General features: G+C 32.0%; 1 protein-coding gene across 8 annotated transcripts in view; it reads right to left on the bottom strand.

The window, feature by feature from the left end:
• Nucleotides 1-21,020, bottom strand: part of Aldh-III (Aldehyde dehydrogenase type III) — a 42,734-nt gene that overhangs the window by 16,206 nt on the left and 5,508 nt on the right. For 6 of the 8 annotated variants that reach the window (XR_001846962.1, XM_017611563.1, XM_017611557.1 and 3 more), the window contains exons 2-5: nt 16,140-16,278; nt 16,029-16,085; nt 8,563-8,618; nt 8,288-8,346 (exon numbers count right to left, since the gene is read on the bottom strand). Coding sequence is in view for 7 of the 8 variants with exons in the window: in XM_017611563.1 (XP_017467052.1) it covers nt 8,288-8,346; nt 8,563-8,618; nt 16,029-16,085; nt 16,140-16,236 (269 nt within the window). In the remaining variant the exon portion in view is untranslated. Of the gene's footprint in view, nt 1-8,287; nt 8,347-8,562; nt 8,621-8,855; nt 9,075-16,028; nt 16,086-16,139; nt 16,279-21,020 lie in introns of those variants that run through there. The other 2 variants (XM_017611567.1, XM_017611573.1) reach the window with 2 other exon arrangements.

Here is a 21,020-nt window from a genome sequence, read left to right as displayed (position 1 = left end):
TTCTTTTTATATTTAAGTACCGATATTTTAGTATGAATGGATAAGGGTTTGATGCCAGGAGCTTTCGGTGAGCAAATATCTTTTTGCCACAAATTTCAGTTACGAGGTTTTGCAGAACAACGATATATATATTTTCCTGAGAAAACATAAATGGTGCTGAAGCTATTGCTCACTTTATCCCATTAAAAAAAAAATCGAGCAAACTGCGAAATGCGTAACACCTCAGCAAAAAAAAAAAAAAAAAAATCGACGAGGTTTTTGAGCTAAACTTGCTCTGAAATTGAATAGGCTATAAAATTTCATGCCCCATTGTTTTCTAGAAATTCTGTTTAAAAAGTTTGAAATTTGTGTGAGCATTTTTTTTTTAATTTTGTAAATTTTAATACATATTTTTTAAGGTTTAAAACATTGAGTTGTATGGTTTTCATTGCAGTATGAACTAATTTTTTGTAGAAAAAAATCGAAAGAAAAAATTGTTTCTCAAAATTTTTAAAGAAGTCATGTCCCTTATTATGTGCCCACCACACTGTCGGTATATACATACATATGGTATATGTATATCCATAGGCTTCTCGGGAACGGCTCTAACGATTTAGTTGAAATTTTGTAATCAAATAATTCTTTGCATTTTAAGGTTTAGTATAAAGGTTGTCACCTACGCGAAATTAGTTACAAATTAAATAAAACCTCATAATATGGGTATCAAATGAAAAGTATATTATTAATCCCCAATTACTATTTCCTATTACTATTTTCCATTCTACAAAGTTTAACTAAAACAACTTCTTTTTTTTTTGGAAATTCATAAATTATTGTTGTTTGTGATAAAAAAGGCAAACGTATTTTTTATTATGACCAAACAATTTTTTAGAGGTCGCACTGGTCGGTTTTTTATAAAAACGCCGATGTTCTCAATTTTTCAGATTCGTAATCAGCAACCCCAGAAACCTACTGATATCGAGTTCCAACCCCTGACAATGCGTAAGTCGTTCAATAACAACGTTTTAATTTTAGTAGTTTCTTTTCGAATGCACAATTTCGGACACTAGGACTGTTCTAACTGCCTAAGGCAATTAAGAGACGGTGGCCATTAGTACCGATTTTGGCGGGATAGTACTGATTTTGAGAAAATTGTCCTGCTGAATATTTTTTCAAAATTTCAATTTTATATATTTGTACCGATTAAGTCCCGATTTTCAGTGTTTTCTTTATTCATTTATTAAGACTCTCCCGTACTCTGGCCCAAAAACTATTTTTCGTACAAGCGAGGCAGCACATGTTTATCACAAAGAACATAGCATATAATGGTGCCATAAACATAGCCATCATCCTTATTAATAATATAATTATTAAAATTATAAAAAATAATGCTAATACCTTCAAACAAATCATGGATATGAAAAACATAAGCTGTAGATAGACTGGCGAAAATATAAATAGGGAAGAGACATTTTGGCTTTCGAGAATATTTATGCTGAATTCCCATGTAAGTCAAAATTTCAAACTTTGTACAAAAAATTATCAAAATTCGACCAAGTTTCATAAAAATTTTGAGCTTTTTAATTTGATTTCTTAGCTATGAGGTGCCATATTGAGGATAAAAAAGTGCCATAATGTTCCAAATAAAAAAATTAAAGAGCCAATCCAATGGTGCCATCCTTTTTAATCCTTCCCATTTATCAATAAAATAAGAACCACATTTCTAAAACAAAAGTGAAATGCCAAAATAAGATAAACCAGTTGGATAATCTTTAGAAATTAGAAAATTTTACTTAAAAAAAAAGAAGTACACGCAAAGTATTTGACAAAAATGTATTGAAATATTACTATTTTTGAAAAGTGCCATTTTGGCACTTTGTGCCAAATTGAAAAATTAAGTTCCATTTGGTGTAAAATAGGGCCAAAAATGGCACGGTTTGTGCCAAGTTGGCAGCCCTGTTTGTTCCACACGAGCCCGCGGGATCCAGCGCTATAAAAATTGGCAACAGAGAGCGAATGCGTTCCACTTTTGGATCGTAAATGTCTTCTTCTTTGTGCCCGAAACAGCCTGGACTTTTTTTCCGGGCACAAATGTGCAAAAAGTTAAATTGCCATAACAGCTCTTGTGGAAATTAAAAATACAACATAAGTTTCGAAAAGTGTAGTTATTTACTAATTTTATTCGCCATATAAGATAAATACACATAAAATCATTGTTTAGAGCTGATTTGCTGATTCCGGGCACGAAATGTGGTTTTTCCCGTTCCTCATGCTACGGGGACTTTTGGCACGTGTTGACACTTATGAGAGAGTAACTTATTTTTACGTTCTAATTACCGAAACGGCCCAGAAAGCGTGTGGAACAAAGCTATTGTGTATCGAAGAAAATGCCCGAACAAAAAATTGCCAAAAATCAACGGTAAGTCCAAGCTTCCTCCAACTTGCACTTTACTTACTAAAATTTAATGCGCTACAAAATGGCATACACAAAACAATTGTAGAAAATCGGATTAAAATGTTTCAAATTGTGATGAACATTTATTAAACTTCGTGGAATTTTCATAAATGTTCTGGAAGTTTTGAAATTTTGATTTACATGATTTTTTTAAGTAGTAAGTTATATTTTCTTAAAGAAATAATAAACATTTTTAAATTTTTTTCTCTTTGTTTTGTTTTAGATAAAACTGTATTATGCATTTTGATTCTAAAAACAAAATTGTATGTTCGGACTCGATGCATTAGAAATGTCACAATGTTTTTTTTTTAAGAAAACTGGTCACTGTACCAATAATACCAGCGTAAGTACATGTAAAAACCATATTTTAGCTACATTTTAACATCTCACGAAAATAAAGAAATTGAAAACATCAGCGTTTTTATAAAAATCCGACAAGCGCGACCTCTAAATTTTTTTTTTTTCAAAATAAAATAAATATTTATCACAAATAACAATATTTTGATGTAGCGTTTATGAATTTCCAAAAAGAGTGTTTTTGAACCACTCTAATGTATGTATGCAATTATTTGTGCATATGAGTACATAGAAATATCTATGTATCTGTAATAATAATAGGCTATCAGTAGAGTTCAACCATGATTTGTTAACTACATAGCAACATATGTCCATACAACTGTAAATACATGTAAGAGGAATTTAATGTACATATGTATGTACATTGGGGTGGCTCAAAAACAGCAAAGTCGGAATTGTAATGCTCTCACCCCTAGGATTGTTCTATATCGAAAAAAGTATACCCCTATTTTTTTAATTTGAAACCAAAAGATATTTAGAGGTCGCTCAAAGCGCTCAAGGTTTTCCATGTATTTTTATATGGGAAAAATAAATTTTTTCGTAGAAAGGGTATAGATATCTTGAAAGGCAATATTTTTGGCCGGAAAACTCTGGTTCCCTTCAGGAGACTTTCAATAATAACACTCAATTGTTTATTTAACCATTTTTTAATACTAACGATTTTTTATTGGTCGCCCCATTGCATTATTCGGGATTTTTGTTTGTTTTTGGCTGACCTATAAATTATAGTTGCAATGAAAAAATGGTTAAATAAACAATTGGGTATTATTATTGGGAATCTCCTGCAGATAAGAAAAATATTAATTTTTAACTATTGGTATACATTTCTACGAAAAGTTGTTTTTGCCCATGTAAAATACGGGCAAACTTTGGGCGCTTTGAGCGACCTCTAAATATTTTTTGATTTCAAAATAAAAAAAATTTGGGTATATTTTTTTCGGTATGGAACAATCCTTGGGGGTGAGAGCATAAAAATTCCGACTTTACTTTTTCACATGCATTTTTGGACCACTCTAATGTACATATGTCCACGTGCACTGATTACTTGTATTTCTGTAAACATAAATCCATACATATATTTTAATGTGCATGTGTCTGCAGTTTTGATTTTATAAAATACATTCATACATACATATGTATGTATGTATGAATGTATGAACGTTAGTGCAAAAATTCAAATGGACCTGCAAGATGTTGGTTAATGTTCAGTTATTTATAAACTGCGTAACGTGCATATAAACTACCATTATTATAAAGTACATTGAAACAATTAAAATTATTTATTGAAATACCAGTTTTGTAATGACTTAAACCTAAACATGTACATAGTATTTCTAAACACGATCGCGTTAAACTCATTACTATTGCAAAAATATAGTAGGTAATTATGGTTTTTTTTTATTATAAAGACATTTAGCAGAGTATTATTAGAGTATAACCTGTATTCCGACATTTGTCAATTAAAATTTAAGTAAATAACTTATTTATGTACATATGTGAGTATAAAACGTAAATATCTATTTACATACATATGTATATGTATATGTGTCAATTTAAACTGTAATGCACCATTTAATATGCCAGTTAACGATGTCTAATAGTAACAGTTTAATAGAATTAAAAGCTGGCTTTTACACAACAATGCAAAGTTAGTTTTATTAATAGGTAAGTATATGAGTTATGTATGTATGCACGTTGTGGTGGACATCGCCAGTTGATAATGACAGTTAAACTTTGGCCTTGACTTGTACAAAGATAATTTGAAAGTCATTTAAATGCAAATTTTTCGCGTGTTATTACAGTGGTTACGTATAGGGTAACCACCTTTTCCGATGCCCATACCTCGAGATTGAAAAATGGCATCATTATTTTTTTCACTTTTGGTTTTTATTAATATTTACCTTGTTTATACATACCTACCCAAGAACCGCATTAACAAAAAGCTGATTTGCCTCAACACATATTTCTTTCGAGCATTTATACCTTTGTCGTTATGGCGCACTCACTGAAACCGTATTCAAAAGTAAACAAAATTTATTATTTTTATTCGATATTTCTTAAATTATTTATTTGCGCGGTGTAGCGAAATGGAAGCGAACAAGAATTCAAATTTATTATAATAGTAATTCAAATTTAAAACGGTCTGTATAAAGAAAACCAGCCTTTTTTTCAATTCGCGTCAAATGAGTGATGTGTTTATACCAGTTTTCTAACCGATGTGAGAAATAAAAAAGCGATTTGAAAACAAATTCGAGTCAATACACTTTCGAATTTCTGAGCGTATTGAATGTTGGTTTATGCTTGCGTTTTGAATCACAACGAACTGGGTGAAAGCGCTTTATGCGTTGGTATAAACAAGGTAATTTATTAAAATATGGATTTTCACAAAAAAGGGACTTGCAACTTTTCAATCAAAGCTAGCGATATGTACGTTTCTTTGGAATAAAAATGTAATTTTTCTATGAAAAAAACGTATAAATACTTAAAATTTTTTCCAAACCCTGAGATTTTAGTGGCAAACCCTGATCACCGAGATTCGATCGGAAGCCCCTGAATCTCAAGGCGAAAAATGCAATCTGGCAACTCTAGTTACGTATTTTTTTTTTAACTTTGTCGAAGCAAAAGTTCAGGTTACTACAAATTAAGACGAATTTTTTATAAGGTGGTGTTACTAGATCAGCTGATTTCGTGTGTGTGTTTCGCCACAAGGCTTCTAATATCAAATGTAAAAATTTCGTTTGAATTTCCAAACACACTCTTACAGATTTTGACAGTTTATGACGCCAAAAAAAAAAACAAAATACACGTAAATTTTTGTTTTTGTACTCCCGCTATTACCTTATATAAATCGTATGATCTCTGTTTAACTGTGTTACAAAGAATACCAGATAAATTTAAAAATTAAATTTGATAAAAAAAAAACACTTTATACACATGTTTGTACATTTAAAGTTGCTCTTAAATATGCGTTTAAACAGGTAAAAAATCAATTTGGTTTTATAATCAAATAAAATAAAATAAATTTTTTTCGTATTAATTAATAATTAATAATAATTTTGTTCTTGAATTTTGTTTCTTTTGAGGAGGGTATGCGATATGTATGTATGTATGTACGTATATTAAACATATGGATATACCATTTTGCAAGTTTTTGTAGCACATATGTATGTATAGTGTATAAATATGTATATACACAAATATGTATATACATAAGTTGTTATATGTAACCAGTTAATTTTATCCTATATAATAGACTTTGGCGGTTATCCCTGTGATTTTTGGACAGCTATTAAATCTGCGATTAAGCTTAATGAAAGAAAATAATCAACACTTGATTACGAAATTCATATGTACGTATGGTTAACAGTGCGCGCTACCGTTCCGCAGGGCCTGAATTTGCGCTCAGTCTCCGACCAACATCAAAAAATAGAGACAAAATAAAAAAAATTGTCTAATAACGGTCGCTCCTCGGAAGGCAATGCCAAACCTTCGAGTCTATTTCAGCCATGAAAAACAGCTTCTCATAAGAATTCAATCGCCGCTCGAAGTCGGCGTAAAACTATAGGTACCTCCCCTTTGTGTGACAGTTTCAAGCGCACGCCACAAATTGGAGGAGAAGCTCGGCCAAACACTAACATATTGTGTAAGCGCCAATCTAACTGTTATTATTATTATTATATACATTGTACATACTTGCATCAATCGCAAAGAAAAATCATAATATGTAACAACAAAACTTCAAATCACGCAATAGAGTCAACAATATTCATACAGTACGCGCACCATCTTGCGCGCAATACGTTGTTGCATGTAGACCAAGTAATTTTGCAATACGTTTAGGCCCCTACATACCCACATCGTGCACATAGGGAAGTATGTACATATGTATGTATGTACATATTTTTCTACGAATATTGTGGTTCAGCAGATACCAGTTTTTCTTGTACCACTTGATAAGCGTAGGAAAAGTAAAATGAAGCAAAATTATCTTTAGGATACGTCCCAATAAACAAAATACTTTTGGGCAAGCTTACGAAAAACTTACTTCAGTAAGCCCGATGTTTGGAAAAAGTTTAATCCAAATATTTTAACTCATTTACTAACAATTGAAGATTGAACAAATCACTATGAATTGAAATTTTTGTTTGGAAAAAAATGTTTAATAAACGTTTTTATGCAATTTATAGTAAAGGTAGTTGAAAAATGATTGCAAAACTTCGTTATAGACAGCGCCGATGATGGATGTGGAGTACCCGAATGCGTACGTGCTAGCCTACCCATCCGAAGGTAGCAGGTTCGAGTCCCGAAAATTATTCTTTTTAAAAAAAAAAAAAATATTTTTTATATCTAAATGTATTTGCATATTTCTCACTCATGGCAATTAATTTATTTACAGATTTAGTAAATAATAAAAAAGAAACTACATACTACCCGAAAAAAAGTCTGATAAAAAGTTGTTGATGGACATATTTTGAAGTTTGATTACTTTTTGTGAAATTTGTGCAAGCTTTCAAACTTTTATTTATATATGAGGCCATGAGTGCCAGAGGAGCCTATCTACAAAAAATTTTTAGTAATATGAAAAATAAATGCGGTCTTTACTAAAAAGATCATTGCACCTACGCGATGCTACATATTTTATTAAAAGAATATTAAAACGGCGTGCCTCGGGCTATTGCTGTCATATGTACTTATGTGGTTTCTGTTATACATACGTAGATTGAATTATATTTTAAATGAAAATTATTGAAAATAAATAAATAAACATAAGTTGCAAACAATATAATTTTGAATTTTGACCCTATATACTATATCGTTGTCATGATTGCTAAAGGCTTCGATTGACAAAATTTAATTCTTAAAGTAAAGCAAAAAGCATAAATAATACATAAGAAAATACTTTGACCGCAATTCTCAGCATGTTATTAGATATTGAAGAAATTTGTTTATATTTTCTTTACGCTCTGTAATGGCTGTGCAAAGTGAGGGCATATTAATATGGCACCCTGAAATTGTGCATATGGAAACTGTGCATACGAAATAATGCATATGAAAAAAAACGAAGTAATGCATACATGCACAGTTTCGGTTTAAAACCGAAATAATGCATATGGTAAAAACCGAAATAAAGCATACATGCACAGTTTCGGTTGAAACCGAAATAATGTCTAAATGCACAGTTTCCATATGCGCAATTTCGGTGCCCCTATTAATATGGCTAAAATAATTTGATTTTAGGTTTACTACGCCGCACCATAAGGCTGGATATTCCACATTGAGTGCATAATAATAAATAAATACATACATACACTTATTATTTCGGGCTATTTTACTTGTTTTAAGCCATTAGTTTATTAGTTTCGCTTATGCTTAGATAAGCTTGGTCTGACGATAGTTTAAATAGGTCGATTAATGAACTTTGTTATTCATCAAGTACAAATGTATTAACTTAACGCTCAATAACTCATTGAAAGTAAAAATTTCGTTAAGACTCACCTGAAATTCACGTCTTTTGTTTTTCCACTGGCGAACGCGGTGCGACATCTTTGCACAATCTTTATTTGATATGTTCATTTCCAGGTAGTTTTGTTTAGTTCATACATTGGGTGGGTGTATTTTTTTTTATTGTCACAAAGAAATATGCAAATGAAATACAAAATTAAAAATAATTTTATTAAATTCATATTCTTTTACACGTATTAACATTAAAATATATGTAAATATGTACGCTATCGCAGAATATATAAAAAACAAAATTGCAAAGCACTCACATCTTCGAAATTTGCCATTTTGTTGAACCGTTCGTTATCGGCAACGATTGCGTTATCTGCAAAAAATAAGGACAAATTGAAGTAACTTTTGTTTGATCTACTGTAGGAACAAAGAAACTTTCTTTATCGTTTGTCTACAGTACGACTGTTAATGCCGCAAACTGTAATTACATGTACATACATATGAATGTATGTATGTATATACATATACTATGTATCTTTGTATGCATGCACATAAATACATTCATATTTACTCTCTGTATATTGAATTGCCAATAACACAATCTATCCACCTTTTTTAGTTATAAGATTTCGTTGCTCTTAATTATACAAAATGGTCAAAGAGTTAACGTAATCGGAAGGAACTGACTGACCGTAATCAGTTTATAAACAGGAAAAAAAAACCACACAGTGATGGAATACTTTAATATACAAGCGAATCACCGTTCACGATTTGCACTACCGTACACGAGAAGTAGAAAAAAACAAATGATAAGTAACTAGTCCAATTGGAAATGCAGCTCGCCACTGCTACTCGTTCAACAAGCAAACAGCTGTTGGCCGTAGTGTTGCCGTATGCAGTAAACAGGAAATAAAAATGTAATTACGAGTAAAAAAAACACGTTTGAAATTTCTCAAGCGGTGGTAGCACTGGATTTTTACCTTGCGAATTGTTTCCTGTGTTCGTAGAAAAGGAAGGAAACGTAAATAAATGTGTGCATTTTTTAGATGTTTTTTTATCTTATAAGAAATTTTATCGCTTTTCTGTTACATAGTCTAGACGCGTATTGAAATCGCACATTTACAGATGGAAATACATATCGTGTAAGAACACTTTAAAGAAAAGAAACTTTTGTTTATGTTTTTTTTACTGTAAAATGCAAAACGGAAACCCGCTTATATACAGATTTCAAAGGCGCCTAAACGATATTGGTCGATTCAAACACTTAGTCAATTTTCTTCATCGAACAAGTTGCTGTGTAATGGAATACGAGGTGAAGTTTAATTCTTTTTATCCTTGTGTTCGTGTTTATATACTTATATTATGCCGTCTGGTCGTTCTCACCGGACAAAAAAATACTAAAATGAACTTAGAAACACAGGGCTTGGGTGATTTTTTTTATTTCATTTCATTTATTGTGTCCTTACAGACTAGATTCACAAGTTTGATTTAACTAAACATTTATGACTAAGAATATAAAGATTAAATTATTGAGCCAAAACGAGATCTCGGGAGTGCAAAATCTAGATCAAGGCTACTAAATATGCGATTGAATTCAATGAGGGCTCTAGCAAACGGGTACTGAAAGCTTAGTGTTCGTTGCGGAGCATTGAAGCTTATCAGCACAAGTAGCTCTGGGCAATCAATGAGACCAGCTATGATATCGTAAACAAACATCAGCAAATGAATGGATATTCTCGATTCAAGTGACTTCATCCCTATTAGCATATAGCAAGCACTATAGGGTGGCAAAATTAAGTAGTTCGAGAGCAAAACGAATAAATCTACCCTGCACTCTTTCATTTCTATTGGAATAAGTTGAATAAATCAGATTCCTGATTAAAGAAGCATATTCCAATTTAGAACGTACTAAAGAATTTAATAAAATATTTCGGGTGTAATAAAAGTTTTCGGGATCTTTAAAGTCCCTTCCATAGCGTCGAAGAAAGGCTAGATTAGAGTAGGCTTCAGGGATAATATGGTTAATGTAATTCATAAAGGTCAAACAGCACTCCAAGATCCAAAAACAGTAGAAAGGCTTGCATAAAAAGGAGAATATGTTGACCTAATGAAGTTTAGATTTTTAGAAATAGTCATGTGAAAACATTTCTTAATATAGAGAGGTAATTTATTTCTTGTACTCCAAATAGCCAAGTTATAAGATCGTCTTGTAAAGACAGAACATCTGACTGACAAACAAGTAATGATTCTAAAATTTTTAAGTCGTCCGCGTAGAGTAAAAACTTTGAGTGCTTTAAACGATTTCCAATGTCATTAATAAAAAGAAGAAAAAGAATTGGGACAATAATACTACCCTGTGGTACCCCAGAAGTGGCGATAAAAGCGTAAGACTTAGTATTTTCAATTTCAACATGGGAGATTCGGTTGGAAAGATACGAACTAACCCAGCATAAAAATGCTGAGGGGAACCCTAACCGTTCCAGCTTATGTAGTAAGATACTGTGCGTAACAGTATCGAAGACCTTCGAGAAATCTGTGTAAATTACATCGACTTGAGATCCGCTCTTGAGCGATGAGATACAAAACTGAAAAAATGAAGCAAGATTCATGACTGTCGAACGACCACAGACAAAACCATGTTGATGCGGGTCAATTATTTCTTAGCCTTATCTATAGATATTTCACGTTACGGCTGAGCTCCTCCAACTGTTTCATTTTTTGTGAAAATTGCCGCGGCCATTATTTTCTGGGATAGTTAAAAAAAAAACAGACATGTACAACCTGGTTTAGTGTTTATTCCACCTGATAATGTTGCTCGATTTATAAATTTAATAAGCTGAACTTTATTTAAGTTGATTTGTTTTTTGTTCTACTGTCGTCGCACATAAGGACAAAGTGACTAATTACGACGACAAAAATAGAAGAACAGAAGTCTTTAAATCTTAACACACATACCTTTTTAATACTCCTTATAAACCAGTCCGCAATGTAGAAGCGTAAAGTTGGGTTTTCTATCGTGCATGGAATTAAATAATTTTTTGTTTAAAGCGATGATAAAATAGTTTCGCTTGTCATTTCATTCTTATTAACAACTAATAGTTTGGTCAAGGTGAGGTGAGTACTTTATTTTGCATTTTTTGTAAAATGGGTATAGTACCTATTTTATAAATTGCCTTTGTTTTATTGAACAAATTTGAAATTTTTATTAGTTAGATAGAGTTATAAAAAAAGTTCCAAAGAGTACAGGAATTTCTCTTCAACCCTTCATTAAATAGAGCCTTCATTAAATAGAGCATTTTTTTCTTGAGTCGTTTATTGGGACGAATCGAGAATATAGGAGGACAAAAAAGTTTACTCCATATGTATTTGACAGATTTCAATGAAATTTGCTATCCAGGGGATTTCGTTGTCAATGTCTCCGAAATTGGTATCAAATTTTCAAAATTCAAAATGGCGGATACAATATAGGGGACCCCTTTTTTAAATTATAGTTTGTTATGAAACTTGGTATTTAGAGATCCTCGTTATCTTTGATTACGAAATTGAAATTAAATTTTGAAAATTTAAAATGGGTTCAAATTGTGATAAAGGTAACGAATTGCATTAAAAGTAAAACGCCTATTGTTCGGGACGCCATATTCGATCCGCCATTTTGAATTTTTGAAAATAAAATATCAATTTCGAAATTAGTGACGACGAAAAGCTCTGGATACCAAGCTTCATAACAATCTATACATTTTTTAATAAATCGTCCGCCATATTGGATCCGCCATTTTGAGTTTTGGACATTTAATTTAATATTCGAATTCATTGACGACGAAAATCCTTAATTACCAAATTTCTTTGAAATCTATCAAATACACATGGAGTAAATACCAAGCTTCATAAAAATTTATAAATTTTTGAAGAAATCGTCCGCCATATTGGATCCGCCATTGTGAATTTTGGAAATTTAATTTAATATTCGATATCAGTGATAATGAAAATCCCTCAATACCAAGTTTCATTGAAGTCTGTCATATACATATGGAGTAAACATTTTTGTAGTCCCTATGTGCGCCGCTGTCAAAAAGTCCCGTATAAAATGGCCTTTTAATTTAAATTATTATATCTTGGAAAAAGTATGTACATACAAATGTATGTTCAGCAAACAAGGAGGATTCGAAATTATTGGATATTTCCAGATGGGTTCGCTGCCACTTTTAAGCAGTTAACATGAAGTGTTTTTAAAGTTTCGGGTGGCAGATGATTAAAAATATTATTAAGATAAATTGAACCTATGAATGATAAAACTAACGTTGTAGGTTGAAAGAGGAAAAAAGGATTATAAAGTCAGCGGAATATTTGTGTTTATTTAACTCTGCAAGATGTCTGCTTTTTAAATTTTTCGCACTCTCTGTCGCGAAATGAAGAATAAAGTAAAATTCATTTATGTAAATAATAAATAAATAATTAAAAGATAAACCTGTGGTACAAAAGCTATTTTCAAAAAAATTGACCTCCTTGCATCAAAATATTTTAAAGGAATCATTTTAACATTAATAACACTGATAAACAGTGGGTTTGTTAAACAAAATTAAGTTGTTTTTTAGAAACTAATACCTAAATAGTCCCATATAAACCTCATACTTAGTTTTATTCAATTACCCTCAGTTTTGATTAAAAATTTACTGAAGTGATTACGCGTATTTTTTTTACCAAAATGTGGTTCTGATAAATTAACGTTAAATTATTATTGACATTAAAACGGTATTTTTAGTGATTGTTGTTTCTACACTTCCTAAGAAGATGCCCAGAGTCTAACTAACTGTTAAAAGTCAATATCGTAGTAAAAAACAAGTAAGAACAGCGCTGTCTTCGGCTATGCCGAAGGCTTCATACCTTTCATGAACATCTGCAAATTTTACTTTGACAGATTACTGCTTTTGAATACATCAGCATACATCGATAGAGGAGTTACAACTTATATAAAAAATCGCATCTAAACAATCAGAGGTTTGGAAGATATACTTTATATGACACCAATCTAAGTGATTTTCACCGCTATGTGATCGGTATGTAAACCGGTAACACAATTTATTGGGTTTAGTTTCGTACATAAAGGAGATATATGGCAAAAACTGNTTTCATGCTCATGAAAGGTATAAAAACAGAATAAAAAGAAATACCCAAAAATCAGCGATGCCAAAGTAAAAGAGGGAAATTTGTAGGGCCACAAATTAGAGACCTATTGGCTGACGAACAGTTCGAAGAAAAACTTAATCTGATCGAAAAATCCGCAAGGGCATGTTTTCGAAATGTTGTTGGCAATTTTGTTGGTCAGCAACCTTTTAACAGCCTACAAGAGTGTGGGATGCAATATATCGCTCAAGATAAACTTCTTAAACTCACATTTAAATTTGTTCTTGGTGATTTGCCAAGAATCCCGGGATGTTCGGGACCAAAAAAAGGCCCGAAATCAGTACGCAAAATCTATTTATTTTTTGAGTTTGTACTGATTTTTACATTTACGGGAATGTCCGGGATCCCGGGATTAACATTCCTAGTATGTACATATTGCAAATTGTGACGTACCTAGAACAGGACTATTATGTTGAGTTGAATTCAAGCAGTTGTTATTTTGCGAAATGCTAGGATACGAAGCAATTACAAGGCGACATCTTTTGATAAATTCATTTCAATCTGCTCACACGTATGAATTGTCAAAAACCATAGTTTTGAACATGTCAACCTCAAGTAAATGTCAATTATACCAATTCACAAAAATATTAACTGTAAAAATCAGTACAAATTCAGTACAAACTCAAAAAATCAGTAGCTTTTGCGTACTGATTTCGGGTTCTTAAAAATCAGTACCATAAAAAAATCAGCACATGTACTGATTGAATCAGCGCATCTGGGCACCCTATTCGAATGGTATTATAATTTTTCCTTAGTATGTATGTAGTTCAAATCATATAATTAATTATAAATTAATAAATTTTCCTAAATAGTAATTATAAAATTACTTATTTTGGAAGTTAAGTCATGACATAACTTCCATGAGATTTTCGTGGAAATCTTCTGGAAGTTATGTCTGATGTTCGTGGAAACTAATTCCATGGGCCCGTGGAAGTTATGTACGTGGAAGTTGTGTCAGTTATTCCCTGATGCCAAATATTCCCTAAAATCCTAAATAAATTACTTTTCTTCATTAAATACAGTTTTTAAGCGTATTTCATTAAATTTAATTTAAATGCTGTTGCAAAAAAAACTGAGGATGACTGAGTTATTTTAATAATGTGGATTAGTTACAGGTTAGTTGTAGATACAAAATAACCCTTTCAAATTCACTTAACTTTTATTAAGGTCATTTTTGTGCGTCAGTGTAGTCAGACATGAGCTTTGATTTTCAATTTAGATTAGTTATAATACGATACTCACAATGACTCGACTAAAAATATGTAAGTTATTGTTGCATTTAACACGTTTGTATGATTAACAAGCTATATTTTTTAATAATTCGTACACACATACATACATATGTATATTACGGTGGCTCACCAAAGAAAGTTGCGGGTTTTCCAAACTTATCGTCTGGGGCCAATTTCATAAAGCGACAGTGATAATTTTGTAACGACAGGCATTTTCCATGTTGTCAGTGACAATTCGACAGTATGGTGGGTGTTTTGTTTCATAAAAACAATCGTCAGCTCTCTTTAATTCCATGCGAAATTCCATTGTAAAAGTGACAAATTGTCATTGTCGGGGCTTAAAATTGTCGTTAGCTAAATTGTCGCCAGTCATATGAAGTTTATATGAAAATCATATGTAATAATTGCATTTGCATTATTTTAGTTCTCAGAAATATTCAAATTATTGAAAAGTAATGAAATGCGCGCAATTACCATTTAATTACATTTACAAAACCCTCCTGTGAAAGCTTTCCGACGGTGCTATTTGGTTTTGTCGCTATTGTTGCGACAATTTTGTCAGAGTGACAATTGTCGACAATATTCCATATTACATATCACTGTCGTTTCCGGAAAATTGGTACAGTTGCCTACAAGTGTATATGAAACAGGAAATTGTCGCACCTGTTACTTTTATGAAATTATGATTAACGCAATAAGTGGACCCAATCGGCTGACTTTTTGCCCTTTTTAATTGAGACTAGATAATTTTTTTTTGCTTTTTTTTGCAAAATTAAATTTTTATGGGCAGTTACATATCGTCGTTATGAATAAAAAATCGCGTTAAAAAGGCCTTAAAGGGCCAGTATTGGATGAGTGTTTCTAAATTTTTAATTTATTACTACGCAGTATTTATTAAATTAAATAACAGTAGTGATTTATCAGGTAGTTATACCGTGTGGGGGGTAAAGCTGCAACGATTTTGAAAATTCGACCGTATACTACGAGTATTTAAGGAGTGTATATTTTGCTGTACGTACGAACTTCTAAACTCTTCTATGCAGTCGAAAAAAATGGAGAACGGTTTCGGGCAGGGCTTTTTAAATAAGACTTTTTTGTAAGCTGTTTGAGATAAGGCAATAATAATAGTTCGCAGAAAGCAAGGCGTACTTACAGTACCGTAAACAGTATCCCATTCACATATGTACCACGATTTTTTAAGCCAATAAATTGTCTGAAATGTTTGGGTTTTTCAAAAAAGCTAAAACAGGAAAACACCCTTTCAATATTCGGCCATTTCATCGGTATTTCGACCTATTTTTTTCCCCCAATTTTAAATTTACAATACAAACATTCTTATCTAAAATAAATTTATAATTTTCATTACTCACCAATCTCGATGATTGCGGCGCCATCATTATTGTTGTTGATTCGTTTATTTTCAATAACTATAAAGTGATATGATAGTTAGTTTATGTTTGTGTAACAAGTTTATAACATACCGTTATTATTATTATTATTATTAGTATTAGGTATCACTATGGTAGTAGATGACACAAACAACTTGTTGGCGTTGTCTAAGTTTACAACAGCACTCATTTTATAATCAGTGCAGTAGATACACAAGTCCGTTTATTGGATCTGAAAATAAAAATGTATATATGTTTAGAGCTCACAAGCTATAAATTACATATATATATGTATGTATGTATGTGTGTATATGCAATTCATCTAAACGCGCAAATGCCTCGTAACCATGTAAATCTCGTAAACTTACTTAGTTTTCCATGAGTACCCATAATAATTTAACGCTTACGCCCTTTGTTAAGTGCTTAAACGTGCTTCCCCTCTACTCCCTAAGTGCAAAAAAAAATCATTATAAAGAGGAGCTACAAGGGGAGTTCGTTCTTACGGAGTCCGACTGTATACTTAGTACCTCTGGATTCTATAAAAATAATATCTTGAAAAAAAAAACACTTTATAAATAAAATGTATTAAATACATATCTTTTATTAAAAATTAGATGGTAACCCTATTTAGAAATACACCACTATGAAGAGTACATATTTTGCGTGAATATATGTATGTATATGTATTGTCTATGCATAAAGCTCGCATCTGTACTTTTCTTTCGCAATATGATACTTCTTTTTTGATTCCAAAAATTGATACTGCGCTTTTTTCCAAAATACTTCATTTATACTTTTTTTGCTGCCTACATTTTTTAATACACAGTGTTCGCGGGAACAAGTTTTAAAAATGCACATATCGCATACCTAGATCTAAAGTGCGATCAACTGAAAAAAAATTGAGCGATTTTTTTACAATTCAATTGTAGGAAATATTTTTTTCTTCATTATAATATACATTAACTAAAAAACTACTGTTTTACCTGTTTTTGTATAAAATACGTTGAAACCGTACGATCCACAAGCAGTTAAAAAAGAAACTTTAATTTTAAAATTTTTTCGTTGTTAAAGTTTGCATTTTCTTCATGCACAATGCAAACTTAAAATGAAAATATCTTGCGAAAATGATCTGATTCAGAAAAACGTCACAGGGCCGTAATCAACGACCCAAAATTAAGTTTTCGTGTTGTGGGATTTTTTGTGTCATTTCGAAATTTAAAATTTTTCTTACAGTGCTATTGTACGTAACCGCATTTTTTTTTGCAATGCATTATCACAGTAAATTAATATTTGCAAAATTATACGAGTCAACGGAAACTTTGAGTGCGAGAACGACGCATACGTTCCATACCGCTATATAATATTTATTGACAGACGTTTATAAAAAAGATACATATTAAATCGATTAAATGTAGTTTCATTAGAAGATTAAATATTATTAAGCAAACGCCAATAAATATGCAATACATTGTGAGGTAAACCACTACAATAATGTACGCATACAAACAAGCATAGAAAACTTGAAAGGTTGAAGATATGCAGAATTGCACAAGGGGTTGAATACATGAACAAAAGAACACACGCATTCATACTGAATACAAATTTATGCAATTCTGCGCCTAGTTTATGTGGGTATATCCGAAAGTTAAGTTTAATTAAGTACGAATGGATGTGCATACATATTTTGCAGAATAGTTTCATAAACAAAAATATTTACATACCCTAAGCACTTAGAAAAATTTTACGTACCGAGCGTTTTTATTACAAAGTATGTTCGAAAATTTCTTTATTTGGAAGAAAATGCCCAAGACTCTGACGGTGAAAGGTTATCAAAAATCAACGGAGTTTTGTAGTAGCTTAAAACCTCGAATGATCTATAAAACTGTATGCCAAAAAAGTTTGTGAAAATTCTGATTTTTCTAAATTATAGAGAAAGTTTGAAAGTTAAATATACTTAAACGGTTTATATTATAGAATTTACTATATTTTTATAAAAAATTAACGAAACAAAAAACTCTTCGTACACAAACATTTTCTAGTGGGGTTATTCAATTATTTGTGATATGTATTTAATGTTTATTTTTTATCTTGCCCTGATAACAAACATTTTCTACTGACTTCGACTAATTTGTGTTTTAACAGGACGGTGCCACCTTCCACGCAGCGCATGAAACAGTGGCCCTATTGCGAACGAAGTTCCTAGGACGCATTATCTCACGTGTCAAATGGCCGCCGAGAGCTTGCGATTTGACACCATTGGACTACTTTCTCTTGGACTAAGTGCAAAATATCGTCTATGACAATAAAAAAAGCCCTAACTATGCCAAAAAGTCGTGGATAATGTTGATATGCGCATCCTGTGTTGCTAGAGGAGTCGTGGTGGGCATTTTACTGATATTGAGTTTCATGCGCAAATGTCATAGCCTAAGAAACAAAGAAAATCTGCTTTTTACTTAATCAAATAGTGTCAGATCAAACTATGCGCATTTAGAAAAATAATTTTAGCTTTATTGGGACACAGATTTTCAGTGCAATCCCAGCACAAAACTTATGTAAATCCACTAGCACAATATCTGTGCATACGTATGTGTGTATGTATGTACGTATACATACCCACTAGAACTTGAAGGGAGATCTCCCTATGTGAGGAATAAAAGAGTACTCCCCTTAACCTGATTTCTGAGCAATAAGGGAGATTTGTCGGTTTTGTACTCCTTTATTACTTGTTTAGGAATCAAATAGGAGATCTCCTAAGCGAGCGACGAAATAATACTCCCTGAGGCATGATTTGGGACCAATAAGCGAGATTTGTCGGTTTTGTACTCCGTTATTACTCGTTTAGAATTAAAAAGTGATGTCTCCTAAGCGAGAAGTCCAAGAGTATTCTTTTTGATTGATAGGAGAGCAATACGCACCTCGTTCAAAAGAAATTTTGTGTTTTCGGAAAAGTTTATCATAGAAAAAAAACCAACAGAAAATATTTCTTATAGACGCATAAGGAGGACACAATAATCTAATTTGGAAAGTACGCAGATTTTAATAAAAGTCCGTTGGTGTGTACCTCAACTTTCGTTTAAATATATTAAGTATTGTATTACTTATAAATATATCGTTAAATACTTCTCAGATTGCGGAAATAAGTGTGACAATCTATTTGGCTTATTTAAAATGCTCGTTATCATTGCTCTCTTATTACTCCTATAGGAGGCTTTCGGGATGCCTCTAATGGTAGCACTCCCTTATTGCTCGTTCGGGAGGAATATGGGATGTTTTCTATGTGCACTCCCTTGTTGTCTTTTTGGGAGCTTTCTGGGAGGTAACTATGGGAGTACTCCCGTATTGCTCCATTGGAAGGTTTGTGGGATGATAATTCTGTGTGTGCTCCCCGATTGCTCGTTTAAGAGGTAAAAGGGATTACTCCCCCTCCTAGGACATCCAATGTTAAAGGGAGTATACAAAATTACATGCTTATACACAGAAGCATAGGGAGCGATGGGGAGTATTCGTATACTCCCAAGGGAGTACTCACCGAGCAATCGTACGATACTCCCAAGTTCTACTGGGTATGTATGTGCGCATTTAAAATCACTAAACACTTACAGATGCGCTCAAAAATTATAAGAGTGCATGTAACTCAATATTTCTACAAAATATGCAGTAGAAGAAATTTTTTTACTTCCGTAATTTGTGTAATTTTCCACTTTACGCGCTATCACAAACTCAAAATAATAACTAATTTCAAATGGAATATTTTTTTTTGTTTTAAATATCAACACTAACAAGCTAGAACACCTCAAAGTAAAAGCACAGCTCAACAAAAACACACTCGGATGCTCCCACAATTAGCACAACACTAAAGGATTAATATTTCAAAGTTATTAATATTTCAAAAGCCGCACTTGCAGGTGCACAAAGGTCATTCGCAATTCCGTATTTGCTTTCGTATATACTCGCAATTTCAAGTGCTGCACAAAAGTCATTTGAAAATAGAAAAAAATTAACTATTCAAATAAGTATCTACTAACAGAGAATATGCATATGCAAATATGTACCTACAAACATTTAGAAGGCAGGGCCCAAATGCGGCGAAAAGGTGAACGCTGAATTTATGTATGTATACACTGTATGCTCTACCCAGCCAGCAAGAAAACGTACATTTTACGAACATTATGTTTTACGAGGGATTCTCGTATCGCCAAATAGTTAGAGAAAGGCAAAAATATAATAGAAAGAGGCTTGTAGTAATTTGTCAGCACAAGAAAAAATTTTAGTTTTGTTGATAATTTTTCTTCAATCACAATATTTTATAAGTAGTTTGTTAAATATTCAATTTAAGAAAATTATTAAGTATTTGATTTATTGGCAGACTGGTGCAAACGCCAAGGACGATCTACCACTTTCTTTTATAATTAAACTTCTTGTAAGTAGCTACTACATATGTAATTCAAAAATACAAATTAATTTAACGAGTTTTGCAATTCTTTCACAGGCTGCGCGGAGTAACACTAAAGGATTTAAACGTCTAATTCCCCTATCTCGTAAGTTTATAGTTATTTATTTTTTTAATTTGCTAGTTTATTAGGTCTTTGCAGTTATTGAACTTAATGTTTTATTGATAATATGGCTTCTCAATTAAAAAGGCGTGCGAAATCCGAAGCCTTATCCGTACAGTAGATCTTCATACTAACTGTATTTAAAAAAAATAATGTGCGAAAAGAAATTCAAGTAAAAAACTTTGCATACATTGCGAAAAATTCTCTGTGCCAATACTTTGATCCGACACTATAAATATTTATTAATTATAATTCCATTCAATAAAAGAACTACAATAATTTGAATTAATTAATTGCCTTTATTTTTAGCATTCAAAAACAGTAAAGCAGTGTAGAAAAACGCTTTTTTAACGTAAATTAATCGTTTACGAGACTCGTTTACAATTAAAAAACGGACGTAAAAATATTCGCATACGAATGA

Source organism: Rhagoletis zephyria, unplaced genomic scaffold (assembly GCF_001687245.7).
Source record: "Rhagoletis zephyria isolate East Lansing unplaced genomic scaffold, Rhagoletis_zephyria_1.1 Rzeph_scaffold_00013, whole genome shotgun sequence".
Taxonomy (NCBI): Eukaryota; Metazoa; Arthropoda; class Insecta; order Diptera; family Tephritidae; genus Rhagoletis; species Rhagoletis zephyria.
Note: the sequence above shows the minus strand (reverse complement) of the source record. Positions and strands in the feature narration are given on the sequence as shown.